The 21,141-nt window shown below is 41.1% G+C and overlaps 1 protein-coding gene across 4 annotated transcripts in view; it reads right to left on the reverse strand.

Moving 5' to 3' along the window:
* PRKAR2A (protein kinase cAMP-dependent type II regulatory subunit alpha) overlaps positions 1–21,141 on the reverse strand; it is a 93,039-nt gene that overhangs the window by 53,849 nt on the left and 18,049 nt on the right. For 3 of the 4 annotated variants that reach the window (XM_078350849.1, XM_003734840.6, XM_035275432.3), the window contains exon 2: positions 4,199–4,234. The exons of the other annotated variant lie outside the window; for it this stretch is intronic. In XM_078350849.1, coding sequence (XP_078206975.1) covers positions 4,199–4,234 — 36 coding nt within the window. The remainder of the gene's footprint in view (positions 1–4,198; positions 4,235–21,141) is intronic. 4 annotated transcript variants of the gene reach the window in all.

Genomic DNA, 21,141 nt, shown 5'->3' on the forward strand with positions numbered 1-21,141 from the left:
TCCAGGCGTGGTGGCTCACACCTGTAAAACTAGCATTTTGGGAGGCCAAGGCAAGTGGATTGACTGGGCTGAGGAATTCAGGACCAGCTTGGGCAACATGGTGAAACCCCGTCTCTACCAAAATACAAAAATTAGCCAGGCACGGTAGCATGCATCTGTGGTCCCAGCAACTCAGGAGGCTGAGGTCAGAGGAGCACTGGAGCCTGGGAAATTGAGGCTACAATGAGCTATGATCATGCCACTGCACTCCAGCCTAGATAAACAGTGAGACCTTGTTTCAAAAATAAAAATAATAATAATTTTTTAAAAGGGGAAAGCAAATTGAGGGTATGTGCAGGGAAGTGATTATAATCACTGACTCAGGAATTTAAGGTTAGTAAGGAGGAAGTGAGGAGCAGTGAAAAAATGGCAGAATCAACAAGTTATCCAGGTTTGAGTAGGACAGCAAAGGAGCTGAGAAGACAGCAGGAAGTGGTTGCAGAATGGGACCACGCATTGAAATTATGAAGAGTTGCAATGCCTGTCATACCAGAGTATGACCATTGGGAGTTAGTGGCTGAAGTAGGGTGGACAACTGGAGAACAAGATCCTTGCAGGAGAGGAAGTCAAAGAATGGAAGGCCAGATATTGGAAGAATCATCTATATGTGGAAATAACAAGGAACAACCTGGCAATTGTTGGATGACTAAAACAAGGAGGAGCAGTGGCTGGTAAAACCTAAGTTTTATTTTTTATTTTTTAAAGACAGAATCTCACTCTGTCACCCAGGCTGGAGTACAATGGAACGATCACAGCTCACTGCAGCCTTGACCTCCCAGGCTCAAGCAATCCTCCTAACTCAGCCTCCCAAGCAGCTAGGGCTACATGTGTGCACCATCACATCAGGCTAATTTGCTTAATTTTTTGAGAGATGTGGTCTCACTGTAGTACCCCAGCTGGTATCAAACTCCTAGGCTCAAGCAATCCTCCTGTCTCAGCCTCCCAAAGTGCTGGGATTACAGGTATGAGCCACCCACATCCAGTCATAATGTGAAGTTTTAAACAGAAGGTTTCATGGAAACAAACTCCAATGCGAAAGAAAAAAAAATAAAAATAAACTGAAGGTTTCAGAGAAAAGGGAGAGAGAATGGTCTGGAAGCAGCTAGGAGAATCAACAGAGACATTCACTCATTTCCTGTCAGGGTTACAAGGAAGGTGGAAGAGGAAAAAGCCATTGTTTGAGAAGCCTACAAGGAAAGCCAAGCTTCAGCAACAGCTGGAAAGTGAAAGCTGCCCTGAGAAAACAGAGTGAATATTTGGGGGATGAAGCTGAAAACTAACCAAGGGTTCCAAAGGGTACTAGAAAGATCGTTAGATATAGCAAGGGTAGTACTTAGGATCCATGCTACCTTTGGGCATATGCTCACTTCAACTATTGCAAGTTACTTAACCTCTACTTTGTTCTGAATTTCCTCATCTGTAAATTGGGAATAATCATGGTGTGGACTTCACTCAAAGTGTTATTTTGAAGATTATATTCAACAATATAAGGAAGGCATTTAGAAAGTCCTTAAAACTGTGCACCTAGCACATAGTCTGCAAGTAAAAAAATGTTATGTATGATTACAGGATACTTTTTGTATGATTACAGAATACCTTCTCTTCTGTAACATCCTATTGAATTCTTTGAAAATCTTTTATTTTCATTTAACATTTCAATGATATGAAAAGGTTTTAAGTCCTAAGATTATAAAATCTAAGGAGGAGGGGTAATATGTACTTGTCTGAGTCTTCCACAAGGTTCAAGATCTGAACAACACTAGCAGAGGGCCAAGCAGCAATTCACAAACTAATACCAACTGTGACCTCAGGAGGAGGTGTCACTATACTCTGCGTCTCCCAGACCTATCTTACAGATGTCAAGGGATTTAACTAATCTTTCAGAGGGAAAAAAGGTGCAGGGCAGAGATGAACAGAAATGGAAGATAATATCTCATGAGTATCAAACTAACCTTAATCCCTACTCTCAGGGCATTGACTCTCTGAACATAATATACTCTTCAACCTCCTTTCAACAGACTGGTGTAGAATGACAACAAAGGCTTTCTGAAAACACAAATGAGCCTATTTTCTCAAAGACAAGGATTGGGGAATAGAAAAATGATTCCTAGCCCTATGAGGTGTAGGTCAGATGACAATTTCAAATCAAGAAACCTTCCTAAAACAAGGGAATATAAAAGAACAGTGTGATACATACCACTTGCCTAGCAATTCTGAAACACATTAACTCTACTACCAAATTCCATATTTATCAAATAGTCAAATACTTTAAGAAAAAACTTTCATAAAATATATTTACCAGCTCTATGAAAAAAAGGAGAGCCTTCTCAATCTTTTTTTTTGCTTCATTATCAACGCATTGTTTTTTTTTTTTTTAAAAAAAAAAGAAGATATGCACATTCAATAAATATTTACTGAGTGGCTGCTATGTACCCAGCAGTGTTTGAGGTATCAGTCATATATTAACATCTCTAACTCACATAACCACCTAGGGAAATTTTGCATTAAAAATTTCAAAAGGTCAAAAAAAAAAAAAAAAACCCGGATAAAACATTTACCCAAATTTATTATTGTTTTGTTTTGTTTTGTTTGAGACGGAGTCTTGCTCTGTCGCCAGGCTAGAGTGCAGTGGTGTGATCTCAGCTCACTGCAACCTCCGCCTCCCAGGTTCAAGCAATTCTTCCGCCTCAGCTCCTGAGTAGCTGGGACTACAGGTGCGTGCCACCACACCCAGCTAATTTTTGTATTCTTAGTAGAGACGGGGTTTCACCATGTTGGCCAGGATGGTCTCAATCTCTTGACCTCGTAATCTGCTCGCCTCGGCCTCCCAAAGTCCTGGGATTACAGGTGTGAGCCACTGCACTTGGCCACTTATTTTTAAAATAATCTGGACTATACCAGATAAAAGGGCAAAATATTACCAAACTAGTCCCATATAAATAAAATACAAATTTGGAAAGCGTTCTATTTTTTTCTTTTAGACAGAGTCTCACTCTGTCACCCAGGCTGGAGTGCAATGGCATAATCTTGGCTCACTGCAACCTGTCTCCTGGGTTCAAGGGATTCTCCTGCCTCAGTCTCCTGAGTAGCTGGGATTACAGGTGCGCGCAACTGCAAGCAGCTAATTTTTATGTTTTTAGTAGAGACAGGGTTTCAGCCTATTGGCTAGATTGGTCTCGAACTCCTGACTTCGTGATCTACCTGCCTTGGCCTCCCAAAGCACTGGGATTACAGGTATTAGCCACTGCACCCAGCCAGCATTAATTTTTTTAACAACCAAAAGAAATGGTATATAAAATGATGTGAAGTACTATTTTACATCTAAATTCCATATTATTGAGATAGTGGTGGAAAAGAGGCATGTACAGGGTGCCTTTCTCCAAGCAGCCTAATCTGTGGACTTTCTCTAGAAAACATGACAGAAAAAGCCAAGGCAATGCTTAGTCTCTGACCAGAGAAAGCCACTTCTAGCTCTAAAACTGAGGAAATAATTCAAGTGGCTCAAAAAGGTATATGTAAGAGTTAATGGCAGCATAAGCCAGAATACCAGAAACAGTAATAAGAAAAATCATTTCTTCTTGGGCCCAGTGGCTCACGCCTGTAATCCCAGCACTTTGGGAGGCTGAGGTAGGTGGATCACAAGGTCAGGAGTTTGAGACCAGTCTGGCCAACATGGTGAAACCCTTTCTCTACTAAAAATACAAAAATCAGCTGGGCATGGTGATACGTGCCTATAATCCCAGCTACTTGGGAGGCTGAGGCAGGAGAATTACTTGAAACGGGACCCGGGAGGCAGAGCTTGCACTGAGCCAACATCGCACCACTGCACTCTAGCCTGGGCTACAGAGTGAGACTCCCCATCTCAAAAATAAATAAATAAATAAATAAAAATCATTTTTAAAGCTGTAATGATAAACATGAAAAACAGTAATAACATAAATGTAAAAAGACAAACTATACCAATTATAGCAATATAAAATATGTACATACATACTCAGAACTTAAAATGAAAACAGAATAAAGAAACCATAGGTAATTTTACTGTTAGTATAATGTTTTGTAACGGGAGTTTATCTTTTTATTCAAAATACCTGTTTTTTAAATATATTCCTAACTTAAAATAGCATTTTAGTAGGATATTATGAAATAGAACACATACCTGATACTCGTCTATTAAATCTGCTAGGAACTGGAACTGCAAAATAAAGAAGCAACATTCAGTCATTATGTCACCAGGCCCCATTTTTATCCTCCCGTTTTGCAAAAGTCTTTTACAATAGACCTAAGCCCCTCAAAACCAAGCAGTGGGTCAGTTCATAGTCTTCCATACACAATCACAAATACTTGTTCAATGTGATATTAAGACAACACAGAAAATACAATATTTCTTTGAAAACAAACTCTTTATAACTTCAATGTACTCAACCTGGCAATTTTATTTCTGCTCACATCTATAGTCCTTCTAATTTGTATCATTCCAATTGAATAAGAAGTCTACCAACTTTATTGATATGATATAAAGTAGTGAAATTTTCTTCCTTAATATACTTCCGGTCAGGTGAGGTGGCTTATGCCTATAATCCCAGCATTTTGGGAGGGCAAGGAGGGCAGATCACTTGAGGTCAGGAGTTCGAGACCAGCCTGGCTAACATGATGAAACCCCATTCTCTAATAGATATACAAAAAAACCAGCCAGGCATGGTGGCACATGCCTGTAATCCCTCCCTACTCAGGAGGCTGAGGCACAAGAATCACTTGAACCCCAGGAGGCAGAGATTGCAGTGAGCTGAGATCGTGCCACACTACACTCCAGCCTGGATGACGGAGGGAGACTCTGTCGCAACAAATACATAAATTTCTTTAAAGATAATCCCGGGGGGGCGGGGGTGGGAGACAATCCTCAAATATGCTAGGTAACAGGATATATATTGCATTTAAAAATGACTTAGGTCAGGCGCGGTAGTTCATGCCTGTAATCCCAGCACTTTGGGAGGCCGAGGCAGGCAGATCACCTGAGGTCAGGAGTTCCGAGACTAGCCTGGCCAACATAGTGAAACCCCGTCTCTACTAAAAATAAAAAATTAGTCAGGTATGGCAGTGAATGCCTGTAATCCCAGCTACTTGGGAGGCTGATTGAGGAGAATCCCTTGAACCCAGGAGGTGGAGGTTGCAGTGAGCCAAGATTGAGCCACTGCACTCCAGCCTGGGTGACAGAGCAAGACTCCATCTCAAAATAAATAAATAAAACTTAAAGAGTATTAAACTGAGATTAAAAGTCAATTAACTATTAAGTTATACTCCCCCCTCCCCCCAGCAATATGGGTAAGTTTTCACCTGCCCATGGAAAGTATATTTGTCAGAAAAACGTACATCTTTATGTCGAAAAAAAAAGACTTTTCTGTTTTTTTTTTAACTTTTCACCTACCATTTTATTTCTCATTGTTCCCTAAATTCTCACTACTAAACCATATTAACTGCATAAGGTTTTTTCCTAACTTTCGAAGCTTAATCCAATTATTATTATTATTATTTTTTGAGACAGAGTCTCACTCTGTCAGCCAGGCTGAAGTGCAATGGAGCAATCTTGGCTCACTGCAACTTCTGCCTCCGGGTTCAAGCCATTCTCCTGTTTCGGCCTCCTGAGTAGCTGGAAGTACAGGTGCCCACCACCACACTGGCTAATTTTTACATTTTTAGTAAAGACAGGGTTTCACTATGTTGGCCGGTCTGGTCCCAAACTCCTGACCTCAAGTGATCCACTCGCCTCAGGCTCCCAAAGTGCTGGGATCACAGGCATGAGCCACCGCACCCAGCCAAGATTATTTTCATTTTTTAAAAAACACATAAAATGGCCAGACTCGGTGGCTCACACCTGTAATCCCAGCACTTTGGGAGGCTGAGCTGGGTGAATCACTAGGTCAGGAGATTGAGACCATCCTGGCCAACACGGTGAAACCCCGTCTCTACTAAAAATACAAAAACTTGCTGGGCATAGTGGTGCATGCTTGTAATTCCAGCTGCTTGGGAGGCTGAGGCACCAGAATCCCTTGAACTGGGAGTCAGAGATTGCAGTGAGCCAAGAGCACAGCACTGTACTCCAGCCTGGCAACAGAGCGAGACTCCATAAACATACACACACACACACACACACACACAAAGACTTCCTGCCCTCTAAATAAGAAAAATATGAATATTAGGTAAAAATAAACTGAAGATGGCTCAGGGAGACAAACAAAATTAATTTAAGACCTCTGCAACAAAAATCGGCCCAGGAAGGAGGCAAATGCTAATTTATCATACAACTAGAATTATTGCGAACAAAGAGCCAATAATTTCCTTTGATCATCTGAAACACATGTGCCTGGATGGGCCCAGTGGCTCATGTGTGTAATCCTAGCACTTTGGGAAGCTTGAGCCCAGGAGTTTGAGACCAGCCCGGGCAACACAGCGAAATCCCATCTTTACGAAAAAAAAATTAGCCAGGAATTGTGGTGTGGGCCTGTAGTTCCAGTTCCTCAGGGGGCTAAGGTGAGAGGATCACCTGAGCCCAGAGAGGCAGAGGCTGCAGTGAGCCATGATCTCTCCACTGCACTCCAGCCTGTCACTCAGGTAGATAGATGATATACCAGTTTAGGTCCTCAACCAAGATCTCCAGGGATTTCTGTAATTAAAGCCCCAATGAACATGACTACACTACCTAAAATTATAAAACATACAATGAAACAATTTAGCATGGGTGCCATAAGGGAATATCTCAAAGGGTTAGATACCAAGATTACAGGAAGTATTATAAAATAAGAACAGTATATTTAAAACAAAGCTATAAAAAAGGAGGCAAAAAAATAAAAAAAATTTAAAAAGCAAAAGCATAAAGAAAAATTAAGATATGATTAAAAATGACCAGGGATGGGAGGATTGCTTGAGGCCAGAAGTTCAAAACAGGCCTGGGCAGCATGGAGAAACCCGGTCTCTACAAAAATTAGCCAGACGTGGTGGCATGTGCCTACTGTCCCAGCTACTTGTGAGGGAGAATCACATGAGCCCAGAGAGGTCAAGGCTGCAATGAGCTGTCATCATGCCACTGCACTCCACTCTAGCCTGGATGACATGTGAGACGTTGTCTCAAAAAACAAACAAAAAATTAAAATAAAATTTTAAAAATCAGGGAAACTTAAAAAAAAAATTGAACTTCTAAGGAAAAAGGTATTCACTGAACTTAAAAACTGTAATGCCAGGCACTTTCTCTCAGAACATAACATCTTAATATGCTGGAAAAATAATTTTAAAACATCATGACCAACAACAAATCTCAACAATATTAATTTTATATATAGATGTAAATTAAAAGGGAAATTAGAAGGCTGGCCAGGGTGACTCACGCCTGTAATCCCAGCACTTTGGGAAGCCAAGGTGGGCAGATCACGAGGTCAAGAGATCGAGACCATCCTGGCCAACATGGTGAAATCCTGTCTCTACTAAAAATACAAAAATTAGCTGGGCGTGGTGGCACACGCCAGTAGTCCCAGCTACTCAGAAGGCTGAGGCAGGAGAATTGCTTAAACCGGGAGGTGAAGGTTGCAGTGGGCCGAGATTGTGCCACCGCACGCCAGCCTGGTGCCTGGTGACAGAGAGAGACTCTGTCTCAAAAAAAAAAGGGAAATTAGAAAATAACTGCATCCTGGTCAACATGGTGAAACCCCATCTCTACTAAAAATACAAAAAATTAGCTGGGCATGGTGGCGCGTGCCTGTAATCCCAGCTACTCAGGAGGCTAAGGCAGGAGAGTTGCCTGAACCCAGGAGGCGGAGGTTGTGGTGAGCCGAGATCACGCCATTGCACTCCAGCCTGGGTAACAAGAGCGTAACTCCATCTCAAAAAAGAAAAAGAAAATAACTGGAAACAAGTAAAAACAAAAACGATGTAACAAAATTTAGGGGATGCACCAAAAGCAGTGCTAAGAGTAAAATTTATGGTTATAAATTCCTAGAATTAAAAAAAGAAGTTATTTCTTTTTTGAGACTGAGTCTTGCTCTGTTGCCCAGTCAGGAGTACAGTGGTGTGATCTTGGCTCACTGCAACCTCTGCCTCCTGGGTTCAAGTGATTCTCCTGCCTCAGCCTCCTGAGTAGCTGGGATTACAGGCATGTGTCACCATGCTTGGCTAATTTTTATATTTTTTGGTAGAGATGGGATTTCACCAAGTTGGCCAGGCTGGTCCTGAACTCCTAACCTCAAATGATCCACCAACCCCAACCTCCCAAAGTGCTGGGATTACAGCATGAGCCACCGTACCCAGCCTGCAACTGTTATTTTTTTTATTATTATTATTTTGAGACAGAATTTCACTTGTTTCCCAGGCTGGAGTGCAATGGCACAATCTCAGCTCACTGCAGCCTCCACCTCCTGGGTTCAAGCAATTCTCCTGCCTTAGCCTCCCGAGCAGCTGGGATTACAGGCACCCGCCACTGTGCCTGGCTAATTTTTTTTGAATTTTTAGTAGAGATGGAGTTTCTCCATGTTGGCCAGTCTGGTCTTGAACTCCTGGCCTCGGGTGATCCACCCACCTCGGCCTCCCAAAGTGCTAAGATTACTGGTGTGAGCCACCATGCCTGACCTGATTTTTGTATTTTTAGTAAAGATGAGGTTTTACCATGTTGACCAGGCTGGTCTCCAATTACTGACGCTCAAGTGATCCACCCACCTAGGCATCCCAAAGTGCTAGGATTACAGGCATGAGCCACTGCGCCTGGCCTCATAGTATTCTTTTATATTAATTCCTTGAACTCTAAATTTAAAAAAATTAAAAAGAGCTCAATATTGTTTGGTGCCTAATATACATTCATTCATTCAACAAATAGTTACTGAGCCTTCCTATAACAAGCACTGTGATATCCAGCAAGGAAATAAAGGTGATTTTATACTGTCCCTTGTCTACAAAGACCTTTTAGGATCTAGTAGAAAAATCAACAACAAAATCATAACAGTATGATATATACTATAACAGAGTGCTCTGAGAGAGAGAGGAGGTAGGTCCTGGGTCTAGAAAGAAAGGTCTAAATATGGTTGAGCTAGAAAGTAAGTGAGCTTGTGATTTCAAGAAATGAAAGAAGTATGTTATGGCATGAGTATGAGCAATGTGGGAAAAGAATACAGATATCAAGGTGAAACAAGCTGGAAGCCATCCTCCTAGGACAGCAATATTCAGAAGAGTTAAACTGGTTGTTCAATGGTATCCCCTTGTCTCCTTCACCTGACAGAGAGGGGCAGGAACAAATATACAAAGTACTTGATAAAGATTATCTTGGAGGGGACTGAAAAGCCAGTAGTAGTAGTCTGGAGCCTAGTAAAACCTAACGGGAGAGGAAGTCATAATTGAGGAAAGGGGAAAGAAAGATCGATCCTTCTATCCAGAACCAGGCAATGACAAGTAAGTCCTCCAGTATAAAACACCTGTCCTCTTAATCCATTGATTCTGCACCTGCAGGCTTCCTGCTTCCACTTCCCTACCCACAACTCCAGTCCTGAACAGCTACAAGAACGCTGGAGGCCAGGGCAGTGGCTAACACCTGTAATCCTAGCACTCTGGGAGGCTGAGGCGGGCAGATCACCTCAGGTCGAGAACTGCAAGACCAGCCTGACCAACATGGATAAACCCCATCACTACTAAAAATAGAGAATTAGCTAGGTGTGGTGGTACATGCCTGTAATCCCAGCTACTTGGGAGGCTGAGGCAGGAGAATCACTTGAATTCAGGAGGTGGAGGTTACAGTGAGCCACTGCACTCCAGCCTGGGCAACAAGAGCAAAAACTCTGTCTCAAAAAAAGAAAGAAAGAAATGCTGGAAAGAGAGTGAGACAGGCACCCCAAACAAAGTGGAATTGAGGAGAATCATTTTGGTTTTGGTTTTGTGTGTGGTTGGTTTATTTTTGAGCCACAGTCTTGCTCTATTGCCCAGGCTGGAGTATAGTAGCACAATCTTGGCACACTGCAACCTCCACCTCCTGGGTTCAAGCAATTATTGTGCCTCAGCCACCTGAGTAGCTAGGAAGGACTACAGGTGCACACCAATACGCTCAGCTAATTTTTTTTTTTTTTTGAGGTAAGTTTTGCTCTTGTTGCCCAGGCTGGAGTGCAATGGCACAGTCTCGGCTCACTGCGACCTCTGCCTCCTGGGTTCAAATGATTCTCCTGCCTCAGCCTCCCAAATAGATGGGAGTGCAGGCACCTGCCACCACACCCAGCTAACTTTTTTGTATTTTTTTAGTAGAGATGGGGTTTCACCATGTTGGCCAGGCTACTCTTGAACTCCTGACCTCAGGTGATCTGCCTGCCTCAGCCACCCAAAGTGCTGGGATTAAAGGCATGAGCCACCTCGCTCGGCCTGTTAATTTTTGTATTTCTTGTAGAGACCAGGTTTCACTTCATTGGCCAGGCTGGTCATGAACTCCTGGCCTCAAATGATCCACCCACCTTGACCTCCCAAAGTGCTAGGAGTACAGCTGTATGCCATCACGCCCAGCCAAGCAGAAACATTTTGAAATGTCACCCATGAGTAGATCAGCAGTGGACACAGCACTCCTGTTACAATATGAAGTACCTGGAGCAAACGGAGTCATTGCAGAATAGTATGTATAAAGATTACTTTGGCTACAGTTGACAAACAAAGGTAATGGCTTAGGTTAGATGTGTGGCTTATGAAAAGAAGGAAAACAAATAGATTCCAGAGATGAGATAAAATCTATACAGTTTAAACTGAGTGCTGTGGCTAATGCCTGTAATCCCATAATTCCAGCACTCTGGGACGCCAAGGTGGGTGAATCACTTGAGGTCAGGAGTTCAACATCAGCTTGGCAAACATGGGTGAAACCCTGTCTCTACTAAAAATACAAAAAAAAAAAGCTGGGCCTGGTGGTGCATGCCTGTAATCCTAGCTACTCGGGAGGCTGAGGTAGGAGAATAGCTTGAACTTGGGAGGCAACGGTTGCGGCGAGCCAAGATTGTGCTACTGTACTCCAGTCTGGGTGACAGCGCAAGACTACACCTCAAAAAAATAAATAAAAATCTATACAATTTAGTGACAGACACAATGTATCAGTGCTTGCTCTACAAATGCCAATCAAATGAAATTATATACCTACAATTATGAAAGATAAAGCATTCAATATGGATCTAATTCAAGCTATAAATAAAGCTACTGTCACAAATTCTAAAATCATAAAATGTCAAACTTACAAAGTATATATGAAGTCATCTGGTCTAGCCATGACAAGTAGGCTTCATCTCACATGGCAACTCTAATTGAAGTTGCAGATCCACCTGAGTCATTCTAGACTCCCTGTCACTACTCACATCTACTTCATTAACAATTCCATCTGTTCTCCTTCCCACTTCATCTCTTAAATCAGTCTACCTTTCTTGATCTCCACTGTCATCCTAGTCTAAGGCACATCATTTCTTTCTTGGATAATTTGCAGTATTTTTCAAACCTTCTCTTCCACTGCCAATCAATTCTCCTCACAGTTATCACAGTGATCTTAAAATTGAGAAGGACAATTTGACAGTCTCTGTCAAAAATTTAAATGTAAACTCCCTTTAACCCAGCAACAATTCCAGTTCTAGGAATATGTTCTAAATAAAACTCATATATGGAGAGAAATATATATGTGTGTGTGCTGTTTATACGTATATACACTATATACACAAATATATACCTGTATTTGTATATATAGTCATTCCTTAGTATCCATAGGGAATTTGACCCCCATGGATATCAAACTCTGAAGATACTCAAGTTACTCATATAAAATAGCAGAGTAAGGCCAGGCATGGTGGCTCACACCTGTAATCCCAGCACTTTGGGAGGCCAAGGCAGGCAGATCACAAGTTTGGGAGTTTGAGACCAGCCTGACTAACATGGTGAAACCCCACCTCTAAAAAAAAAAAACAAAACAGTATTTGCATATAACCTACACATATCTTCCTATGTACTTTAAATCATCTCTAGATTACTTATAATACCTACTAACATGCCTATACATCACTTCATTTCTGTGGATTTAATGTAGTACTTGACAGCAAATTCAAGTTTTTGCTTTTTAGAATTTTTTCCCCAAAATATTTACATGATGGCACCACCGCACTTCAGCCTGAATGACAAAGTAAGACTGTCTCTTTAAAATAATTTTTTTTATTTTAATAATTTTTTTAAATGGGGCAGGTGCAGTGGCTCGAGTCTGTAATCACAGCACTTTCAGAGGTCAAAATGGAAGGATCACCAGCCTGAGCAATATAATAAGACCTCATCTCTTCCAAAACAAACAAAAAAATTTAATTAGCTAGGCACAGTGGCTAATGCCTGTAGTCACAGCTATCTCAGGCTGAGATGGGAGGATGGTTTGAGCCTGGGAGGTCAAGGCTGCAGTTAACTATCATCATGCCACTGCCCTCTAGCCTAGGTGACAGAGCAAAAGACCCTGTCTTCAGCCATAATTATGAAGGACTCATTACTGACATATCCACCTTGGATGAATCCCAAAAACATTTAAATAAAAGCAGCCAGACACACAAAAAAATAACATATTGCATGATTCCTTTTATATGAAATATCCAGAATAATTAATCCACAGAAGCAAGCCAACTGATGGTTGCCAGGAGATAAAAGAAGAGGAGAATGAAAAGTGATTATTTATTGGGTACAGGTTGTTCTTCTGAGATGAAAAAAAGATTTTGCAACTAGAGAGCTACAGTGGGTGCATAACATTGTGAATGCACAAAATGCTGCAAAATTATATACTTTAAAAAGATTAATTATATGTTATCTGAATGTCACCTCAATTTTTAAAAAAGGCATTATGCTGAGTAAAAAATAAGCCAGGCTCAAAAAAGATCACATATTGAATGATTCCATTTATGTAAAATGCCCAGAAAAGTTAAAACTAGAAAAACACACAAAGTAGATTAGCAGTAGGCAGGGTTGGAGAGGAAATGGGGAGTGAGTGCAAACAGACACAAATGAGAGACCTTTTGGGGATGATAAAATGTTCTCTTGCTTATAGCCATTACTGGATAGTGAATTTAATAAAAAAGAAAAGAAAAAAAAAGATAAAATTTTCTCAAAGTGTGGTCATAGCTGCACATCTGCAAGTTTACTAAAAATAAATTGTATGCTTAGAATGGGTAAATTGTATAATATATTAATTACATCTTAATAAAACTCTTTAAAAGAAACAACTATTGAAGGTCCTTCACCATGAAGTCATGTCAATTTAAAGTACAAGGAAAATAGGAAGGAAAAGAGAGTAAAGAGATGCAGGCATAAGTAGAAAAAAACAGGACATTTTTCATTCATTTAGTAAATATTTACTATATGCTAGACATTGAGATTAGGGAGGGAGAAAAACAAACCATCTGTCCTCAAGGAGCTTATAATCTAATTGTGACAAACAATAAACAAGCACATCCTATAACACAGGGCAGCAATGACTCATTAAGTTCAGAGGTGTAGTAACAGGAAGAAAATAATTTACCACATCATTTATTCATTTAGTGTTACAGGCAATTTTGAGCAGAAAAAGCTTTTACTACTTCATTTGAAGACTTATGTTCTATTTAAACTTGAAAAAATTTAGTTCTGAAATATACACGTGGATTTTTTAAACTCTGAGAAATCTGTAAACATAACTGTCTTCTACAGACAGCAAAAGCTTGTCACATGGTCAAATTAGACATAATGCTCCATACATACTGAAGCACAAAGAACTATCTTTAGTTCTTTGTTCAGCCTAGCCAACATAGTGAACCCCCGTCTCTACTCAAAATACAAAAAATTAACGGGGCATGGTGTCTCGCGCTTGTAGCCCCAGCTACTCAGGAGGCTGAGGCAGGAGAATCACTTGAACCCAGGAGGCAGATGTTGTGGTGAGCTGAGATCATGCCACTGCACTCCAGTCTGGGCAATAGAGCAGGACTCTATCTCAAAAAAAAAAAAAAGAACAAAAGAGGCAAATAATTCTGATTGGAAAAGAACAGGAAGTACCTCTTCCAGTTTCTGGATACACAAGACCAAAGTCCATTTGAATAAAAATTTGGGCAACAGAGCCTCAATTCTTCCTTGGGTATAATGAAGCTGTGAGCCAGGCATGGGGGCTCATACCCATAATCCCAGCAAGAGGACTGCTGAGCCCAGGAATTAGAGACCAACCTGGGCAATGTGGCAAGGCCCCATCTCTACCAAAAAAAAAATTAGTTGGGCAGGGTGGTAAGTACCTGTAGTCCCAGCATAGCTACTTGGAAGGCTGAGGCAGGAGAATTGCTGAAATCCAGGAGTTCGAGGTTGCGGTGAGCTATGATCATGCCACTGCATTCCAGCCTGGGCTACAGAGCAAGACTCTGTCTCAAAAAAAAAAAGAGGGGGAGATGGCCAAACTCCCATTCACAAATGCTACAAAGAGAATAAAATATCTAGGAATACAACTAACAAAGGATGTAAAGGACCTCTTCAAGGAGACTTACAAACCACTGCTCAAGGAAATAAGAGAGGACACAAACAGATGGAAAAACATTCCATGCTCATGGTTAGGAAGAATCAATATCATGAAAATGGCCATACTGCCCAAAGTAATTTACAGATTCAATGCTATCCCCATCAAGCTACCAATGACCTTCCTCACAGAACTGGAAAAAACCACCTTAAACTTCATATGGAACCAAAAGAGAGCCCACATAGCCAAGACAATCCTAAGCAAAAAGACCAAAGCTGGAGGCATCACGCTACCTGACTTCGAACTATTATACAAGGCTACAGTAATCAAAACAGCATGGTACTGGCACCAAAACAGAGATATAGACCAATGAAACCGAATAGAGGCCTGGGAGACAACGCCACACATCTACAACCATCTGATCTTTGACAAACCTGACAAAAACAAGCAATGGGGAAAGGATTCCCTGTTTAATAATTGGTGTTGGAAAAACTGGCTAGCCATGTGCAGAAAGTAGAAACTGGACCCCTTCCTAACACCTTACACTAAAATTAACTCCAGATGGATTAAAGATTTAAACATAAGACCTAACACCATAAAAACCCTAGGCACAGGCAAGGACTTTATGACTAAAACACCAAAAGCATTGGCAACAAAAGTCAAAATAGACAAATGGGATCTAATCAAACTCCAGAGCTTCTGTACAGCAAAAGAAACAGTCATGAGAGTGAACCGGCAACCAACAGAATGTGAAAAAACGTTTGCAATCTACCTATCTGACAAAGGGCTCATATCCAGAATCTACAAAGAACAAAACAGATTTACAAGAAAAAAACAAACCCATTCAAAAGTGGGCAAAGGATATGAATACTTTTCAAAAGAAGATATATATGAGGCCAATAAACATATGAAAAAATGCTCATCACCGCTGGTCATTAGAGAAATGCAAATCAAAACCACATTGAGATACCATCTCATGCCAGTTAGAATGGCGATCATTAAAAAGTCTGGAGACAACAGATTCTGGAGAGGATGTGGAGAAAATAGGAACACTTTTACACTGTTGTTAGTTCAACCATTGTGGAAGATGGTGTGGCAATTTCTCAAGGACCTAGAAACAGAAATTCCATTTGACCCAGCAATTCAATCACTGGGTATATACCCAAAGGATTATAAATCATTCTATTAAAAGACACATACATACACTACAGTTCACTACAGCACTGTTTACAATAGTAAAGACCTTGAACCAATTCAAATGCCCATCGATGATAGACTGGACAAGGAAAATATGGCATACGTACACCATGGAATACTATGCAGCCATAAAAAACAATGAGTCTGTATCCTTTATAGGGATATGGATGAATCTGGAAACCATCATTCTCAGCAGACTGACACAAGAACAGAAAATCAAATACCACATGTTCTTACTCATAGGCAGGTGTTGAACAATGAGAACACATGGAATACAGGGAGGGGAGTATCACACACTTGGGTCTGTTGGGCGGGGCTAAGGGAGGGACATCGTGGGGTAGGGAGGTTGGGGAGGGATAACATGGACAGAAATGCCTGATATGGGTGACGGGGGGATGGAGGCAGCAAACCACCTTGCCATGTATATACCTATGCAACAATCCTGCATGATCTATACATGTACCCCAGAACCCAAGTACAATAAAAAAAAAATTTTTTTTAAAGCTAAAATCTGTCTACTGTCTCCAGAAAGTTTTATGTGATTTAGGTAGCTGCTGGGAGCCATGGAGATCCTAAGTAAAGCCAGATAAGATAAAAGAGGAATGTGGGGTGGGGTGGGATGGCTCACCCCTGTAATCCCAGCACTTTGGGAGGCCAAGCCAGGTGGGTTGATCACCTGAGGTTAGGAGTTGGAGACCAGCCTGGCCAATATGGTGAAACCACATCTCTACTAAAAACACAAAAATTAACCAGGCATGGTGGGGGACACATGTAATCCCAGCTACTTGAGAGGCTGAGGCAGGAGAATCGCTTGAACCCAGGAGGTGGAGGTTTCAGTGAGCCGAGATCACACCATTGTACTCCAGCCTGTTCAACAAGAGTGAGAGTCTATCTCAAAACAAAAATAAATAAATAAATAAATAAGGATATTTATTTATGTATATTCAACCGACTTTACATAAAGGATAAATAAATATCCTTATTTATTTATTTATATTCAACTGACTACAATTCTTTCTATCCACCCAGAAAGTCAACAGGTTTTCAGCATTTTCCGTTTAAGAAAAAAAAATTTTGAATCTTGATCTAAGTTTGCCCATTTTGCTGATTTTAAACATATGTAATGCCTTGTTCCATTTGTATTTCCAGAAAGTTCCATGAGTCTGATACGCACCAGAATAGAAAACCATTGCTACAAATTGATAACATATCATAAAATTAAAGGATTTCAGAGTTTATTCAGTCTTGAAATTGGGGAAGCCTCCCAGCAACTTAGAGCACAGCTCTGTCTGCAATAGGAAACATGTAGGTCATTTTATTTTCTAATTTCAAGTTTTTGGGTTTTTTTTTTTTTTTTTTTTTTGCTTTTGCTTTTGCTTTTTTTTGAGATGGAGTCTCGCTCTATCACCCAGCTTGAGTGCAGTGGTGCGATCTCAGCTTACTGCAACCTCTACCTCCTGGGTTCAAGCAATTATCCTGTCTCAGCCTCCCAAATAGCTGGGACTACAGGTGCAAGCCACCATACTCAGCTAATTTTTGTATTTTTTAGTAGCGATGGGGTTTCATCATGTTGGCCAGAATGGTGTTGATCTCTTGACCTCGTGATCTGCCCACCTCAGCCTCCCAAAGTGCTAGGATTACAAGTATTGTGTTTTATAAATATTTAGTTATGAATTTCAACATATTTTTCAGAATATAAAGAAAATGGCTGAAGTTTTAATTTACCAGTTCTTTTTGTTTGTTTTGTTTTTGAGACAGAGTCTTGCTCTGTTGCCCAGGCTGGAGTGCAGTGGTGCAATCTTGGCTTACTGCAGCCTCTACCTCCCAGAATCAAGCAATTCTCCTGCCTCAGCCTCCCAAGTAGCTGGGACTACAAAAGCACCACCGCCTGGCTAATTTTTGTATTTTTAGTAGAGATAGGGTTTCACCATGTCAGCCAGGTTAGTCTTGAACTCCTGACCTCAGATGATCTGCCCGCCTCAGCCTCCCAAAGTGCTAGGATTACAAGCATGAGCCACTGCACCTGGCCTTCAATTTATCAGTTCTAAAGCCCCTTGATATTCAGATGGTACTGGCATGTTTTTGTGAGAGACTGAGGTCAGCTTTACATATATATATATGACATACATATATATGCCATGTATATGACCTGACAAAGAATGAGTTAGCTGGCCAGGCGCGGTTGCTTACATCTGTAATCCCAGCACTTTGGGAGGCCAAGGCAGGTGAATCACAAGGTCAGGAGAGTACAAGACCAGCTTGACCAACATGGTGAAACCCTGTCTACAAAAAATACAAAAAATTAGTTGGGTGTGGTGGTACGCGCCTGTAATCCCAGCTCCTCAGGAGGCTGAGGCAGGAGAGTCACTTGAGCCAGGGAGGCAGAGGTTGCAGTGAGCCGAGATCTTGCCATTGCACTCCAGCCTAGGTAACAGAGAGACTCCGTCTGAAAAAAAAAAAAAAGAAGCTAGCTTTCTAATACTTCCCCAAACTTGCCTCCTCTACCTCTCCCCTATTCCCATTTAACCATCTGAAACCCTCCTTGTGCCCAGAAAAGGAGTAGTTTCACAGCCTGTGTGTGTGTGTGTGTGCATCCACTGATGTCCTCCTTCTCACCCTTCCACCAGGCAGTTCCTATATCCCTCCCTTAGAATCCTGTACATTTATAAGTGAAAACACCCTAGGCACATTGTAACTGGTTCATTGTCTGTCTAGAGAATAGATCATGAATTCCTGGGAGACAGGCATTTTGTCAGACTCATTTCTAAATCTCCAGCATCTAGCACAGTGCACAGCACATGGCCGATTAAAATTTACTAACTGGATGTACAAACTGTCCTATCCAAACTTCAGCCTGAAGATAGTCTTGCAACAGCAGTACAGTATGGAATCGAAGCAATGTTCACCTCACCTAAGCCCCTCTTTTTCCAGAGCAAGTTTACCCATCCAATGCAAGTTTAAAAGGAAAGCTCTACTTACAACCCCAAGTATCATAATGTTCCTTCTGAAGTGTATACGCTTAACCATTTAGCATTAAACCAATTAAGGAGGCTGGGTATGGTGGCTCATGCCTATAACCCAGCACTTTAAGAGGCTGAGGCAGGTGGATCACTTGAGCCCAGGAGTTCAAGACCAGTTTGGACAACATAGTGAGACCCAATCTCTTTTTTTAAAAAATAAGATAATAATAACAATAAAATAAACCAAGTAAGGACTGAGGGAGAAAAGAGAGAGAAAAAACACTTCATACTTTAAAAAACAAAAACAATGGAGACATCTTAACCAAGTAAAAAGATACTTGGTATGCTCTTTATAGCACAAGAGCTGTGAGCCCCAAATAAGAAATGATGTATCACTAAAAACAAACAAATAAAAAAAACCCCTCCATTTTAACATTTTTCTTTCTTTTGAAAGTATTTAGCATGTGGAGTTGCTAAGCCACTGAGAAAGTGGATGATTCTTATTCCTCCAAATACATAAATCTTGCAATCTAGAAAAGGGGAGAAATCTAGCAGAGGAGAGAAATTGGTTTCCCATTCCCAAATGTGCTAATTAATTATCTATAAATATTAACACTCTCTACAGCCAAAAGGTACCACCTAACAAACTCTGCTATCTCGGCTGCCCTCTGCTCTGATGCAAGATTGCAAAGAGGCAGATCAGGTTTCTCTATCATTTACATGCCAGCAACCCAGATAGGCACTTCCAACCATACCCAAGGCATCGTGTTAAAAGCAAAAATCAGCCTGTTAAGAAACCAAAAGCCAAAGATCTACCCTGCTGAATTATTTTGTACAAGAATTATCTGCTATATTTTCAAATAACCAAAACTATACCACTAATCTTCAGTCTGTCATTTTACAATATAACCCATTCATTCTTTTTTTTTTAATCCAGAATTATGTGACAGTGAACCCCATTCATTGTTTTTTTTTTCCTTTTCTTCCCCAAGTATGCCCTACCTATTAAACCTGGTCAGATGCAGTGGCTCACACATGTAATCTTGGGATGCCAAGGCAGGGAGGACTGCTTGAACACAGGAGTTTGAGATGAGTTTGAACAACATAGTGAGACCCTGTCTCCACACACACAAAAATTTTTTTTAGATAAAATTTCACTCTGTCGCCCAAGCTGGAGTGCAGTGGAATAATCTTGGCTCACTACAACCTCCACCTCCTGGGTTCAAGCAATTCTCCTGTCTCAGCCTCCTAAGTAGCTAGGACTATAGGCATGTGCCACCATGCCCAGCTAATTTTTTGCATTTTTAGTGGGGACAGGGTTTCACCGTATTAGCCAGGATGGTCTCGGATCTCCCGACCTCATGATCCACCCACCTCAGCCTCCCAAAGTGCTGGGATTACAAACGTGAGCCACTGGGCCCAGCCAAAAAATTTTTTTAATTTGCCAGGCACAGTGGTGTGCACCAGTAGTGCTAACTACTTGGGAGGTTGAGGTAGGAGGATGTTTCAGCCAGGGAGCTAAGCTTGAGCTGTGATCACACCACTGCAGTACAGCCTGGGTGACAGAGCAAGACCCTGTCTCAAAAAAAGAGAACTTAAACTTCTCTGAGCCTCAGTATTCTCACAAATTCAATGAGGGTGGTACTACTTACCACAAATTATCTGAGAGCAAGACTTAATGACCCTATTTACAGAAGTGCTGAGACAGTAAAATGGTAGGGATATCATAGTTTTGTGGAGGGTTTGCTGGTTTTTCAAAATTATATATCTTTAAAATATTGCAGTTTCACATTTTTTTTCACAGCTGCTATTTTCCCATGTATACCCCGTTCAAGCACTTTTTTTTTTGAGATGGAATTTTGCTCTTGTTGCCCAGGCTGGAGTGCAGTGGTACGATCTCTGCTCACTGCAACTTCCACCTCCCAGACTCAAGTGATTCTCCTGCCTCAGCTTCCCAAATACCTGGGATTACAGGAGCTCACCACCATGCCTGGCTAATTTTTGTTTTCTTAGTAGAGACGGAGTTTCACCATGTTGGCCAGGCTTGGATCATGCACCCTATCAGGTTTCAAACTCCTGACTTCAGACGATCCGCCCACCTCCGCCTCCCAAAGTGCTGGGATTGTAGGCATGGGCCACCATGCTGGGCCTCAAACATCTTTGTTAGTTACAATTTTTGAGTCCCACTATGTGCAAGTTTTATGCCAACCATTTTAAATGCATCATCACATATACTCTTCACAACAACCCTATTACTATCCCATTTTGTAGCTGAGGAGACTGAGATTCAGAGAATTGTACCCAAGGTCACACAGCTGGAAGTGGTCAAGCCAGAATCTGACTCATCTAAATTTGACAACTGAGGAAAAGTAAAAGTGTGAATTAATAAAATGCTTGTTTTACATTTTTTTTAAATAAATTCCGCTATTCCATTATTTAATTATGGATCTTTAGGAATATAATATT

The sequence above is a fragment of the Callithrix jacchus genome, chromosome 15 (genome assembly GCF_049354715.1).
Source record: "Callithrix jacchus isolate 240 chromosome 15, calJac240_pri, whole genome shotgun sequence".
Taxonomy (NCBI): domain Eukaryota; kingdom Metazoa; phylum Chordata; class Mammalia; order Primates; family Cebidae; genus Callithrix; species Callithrix jacchus.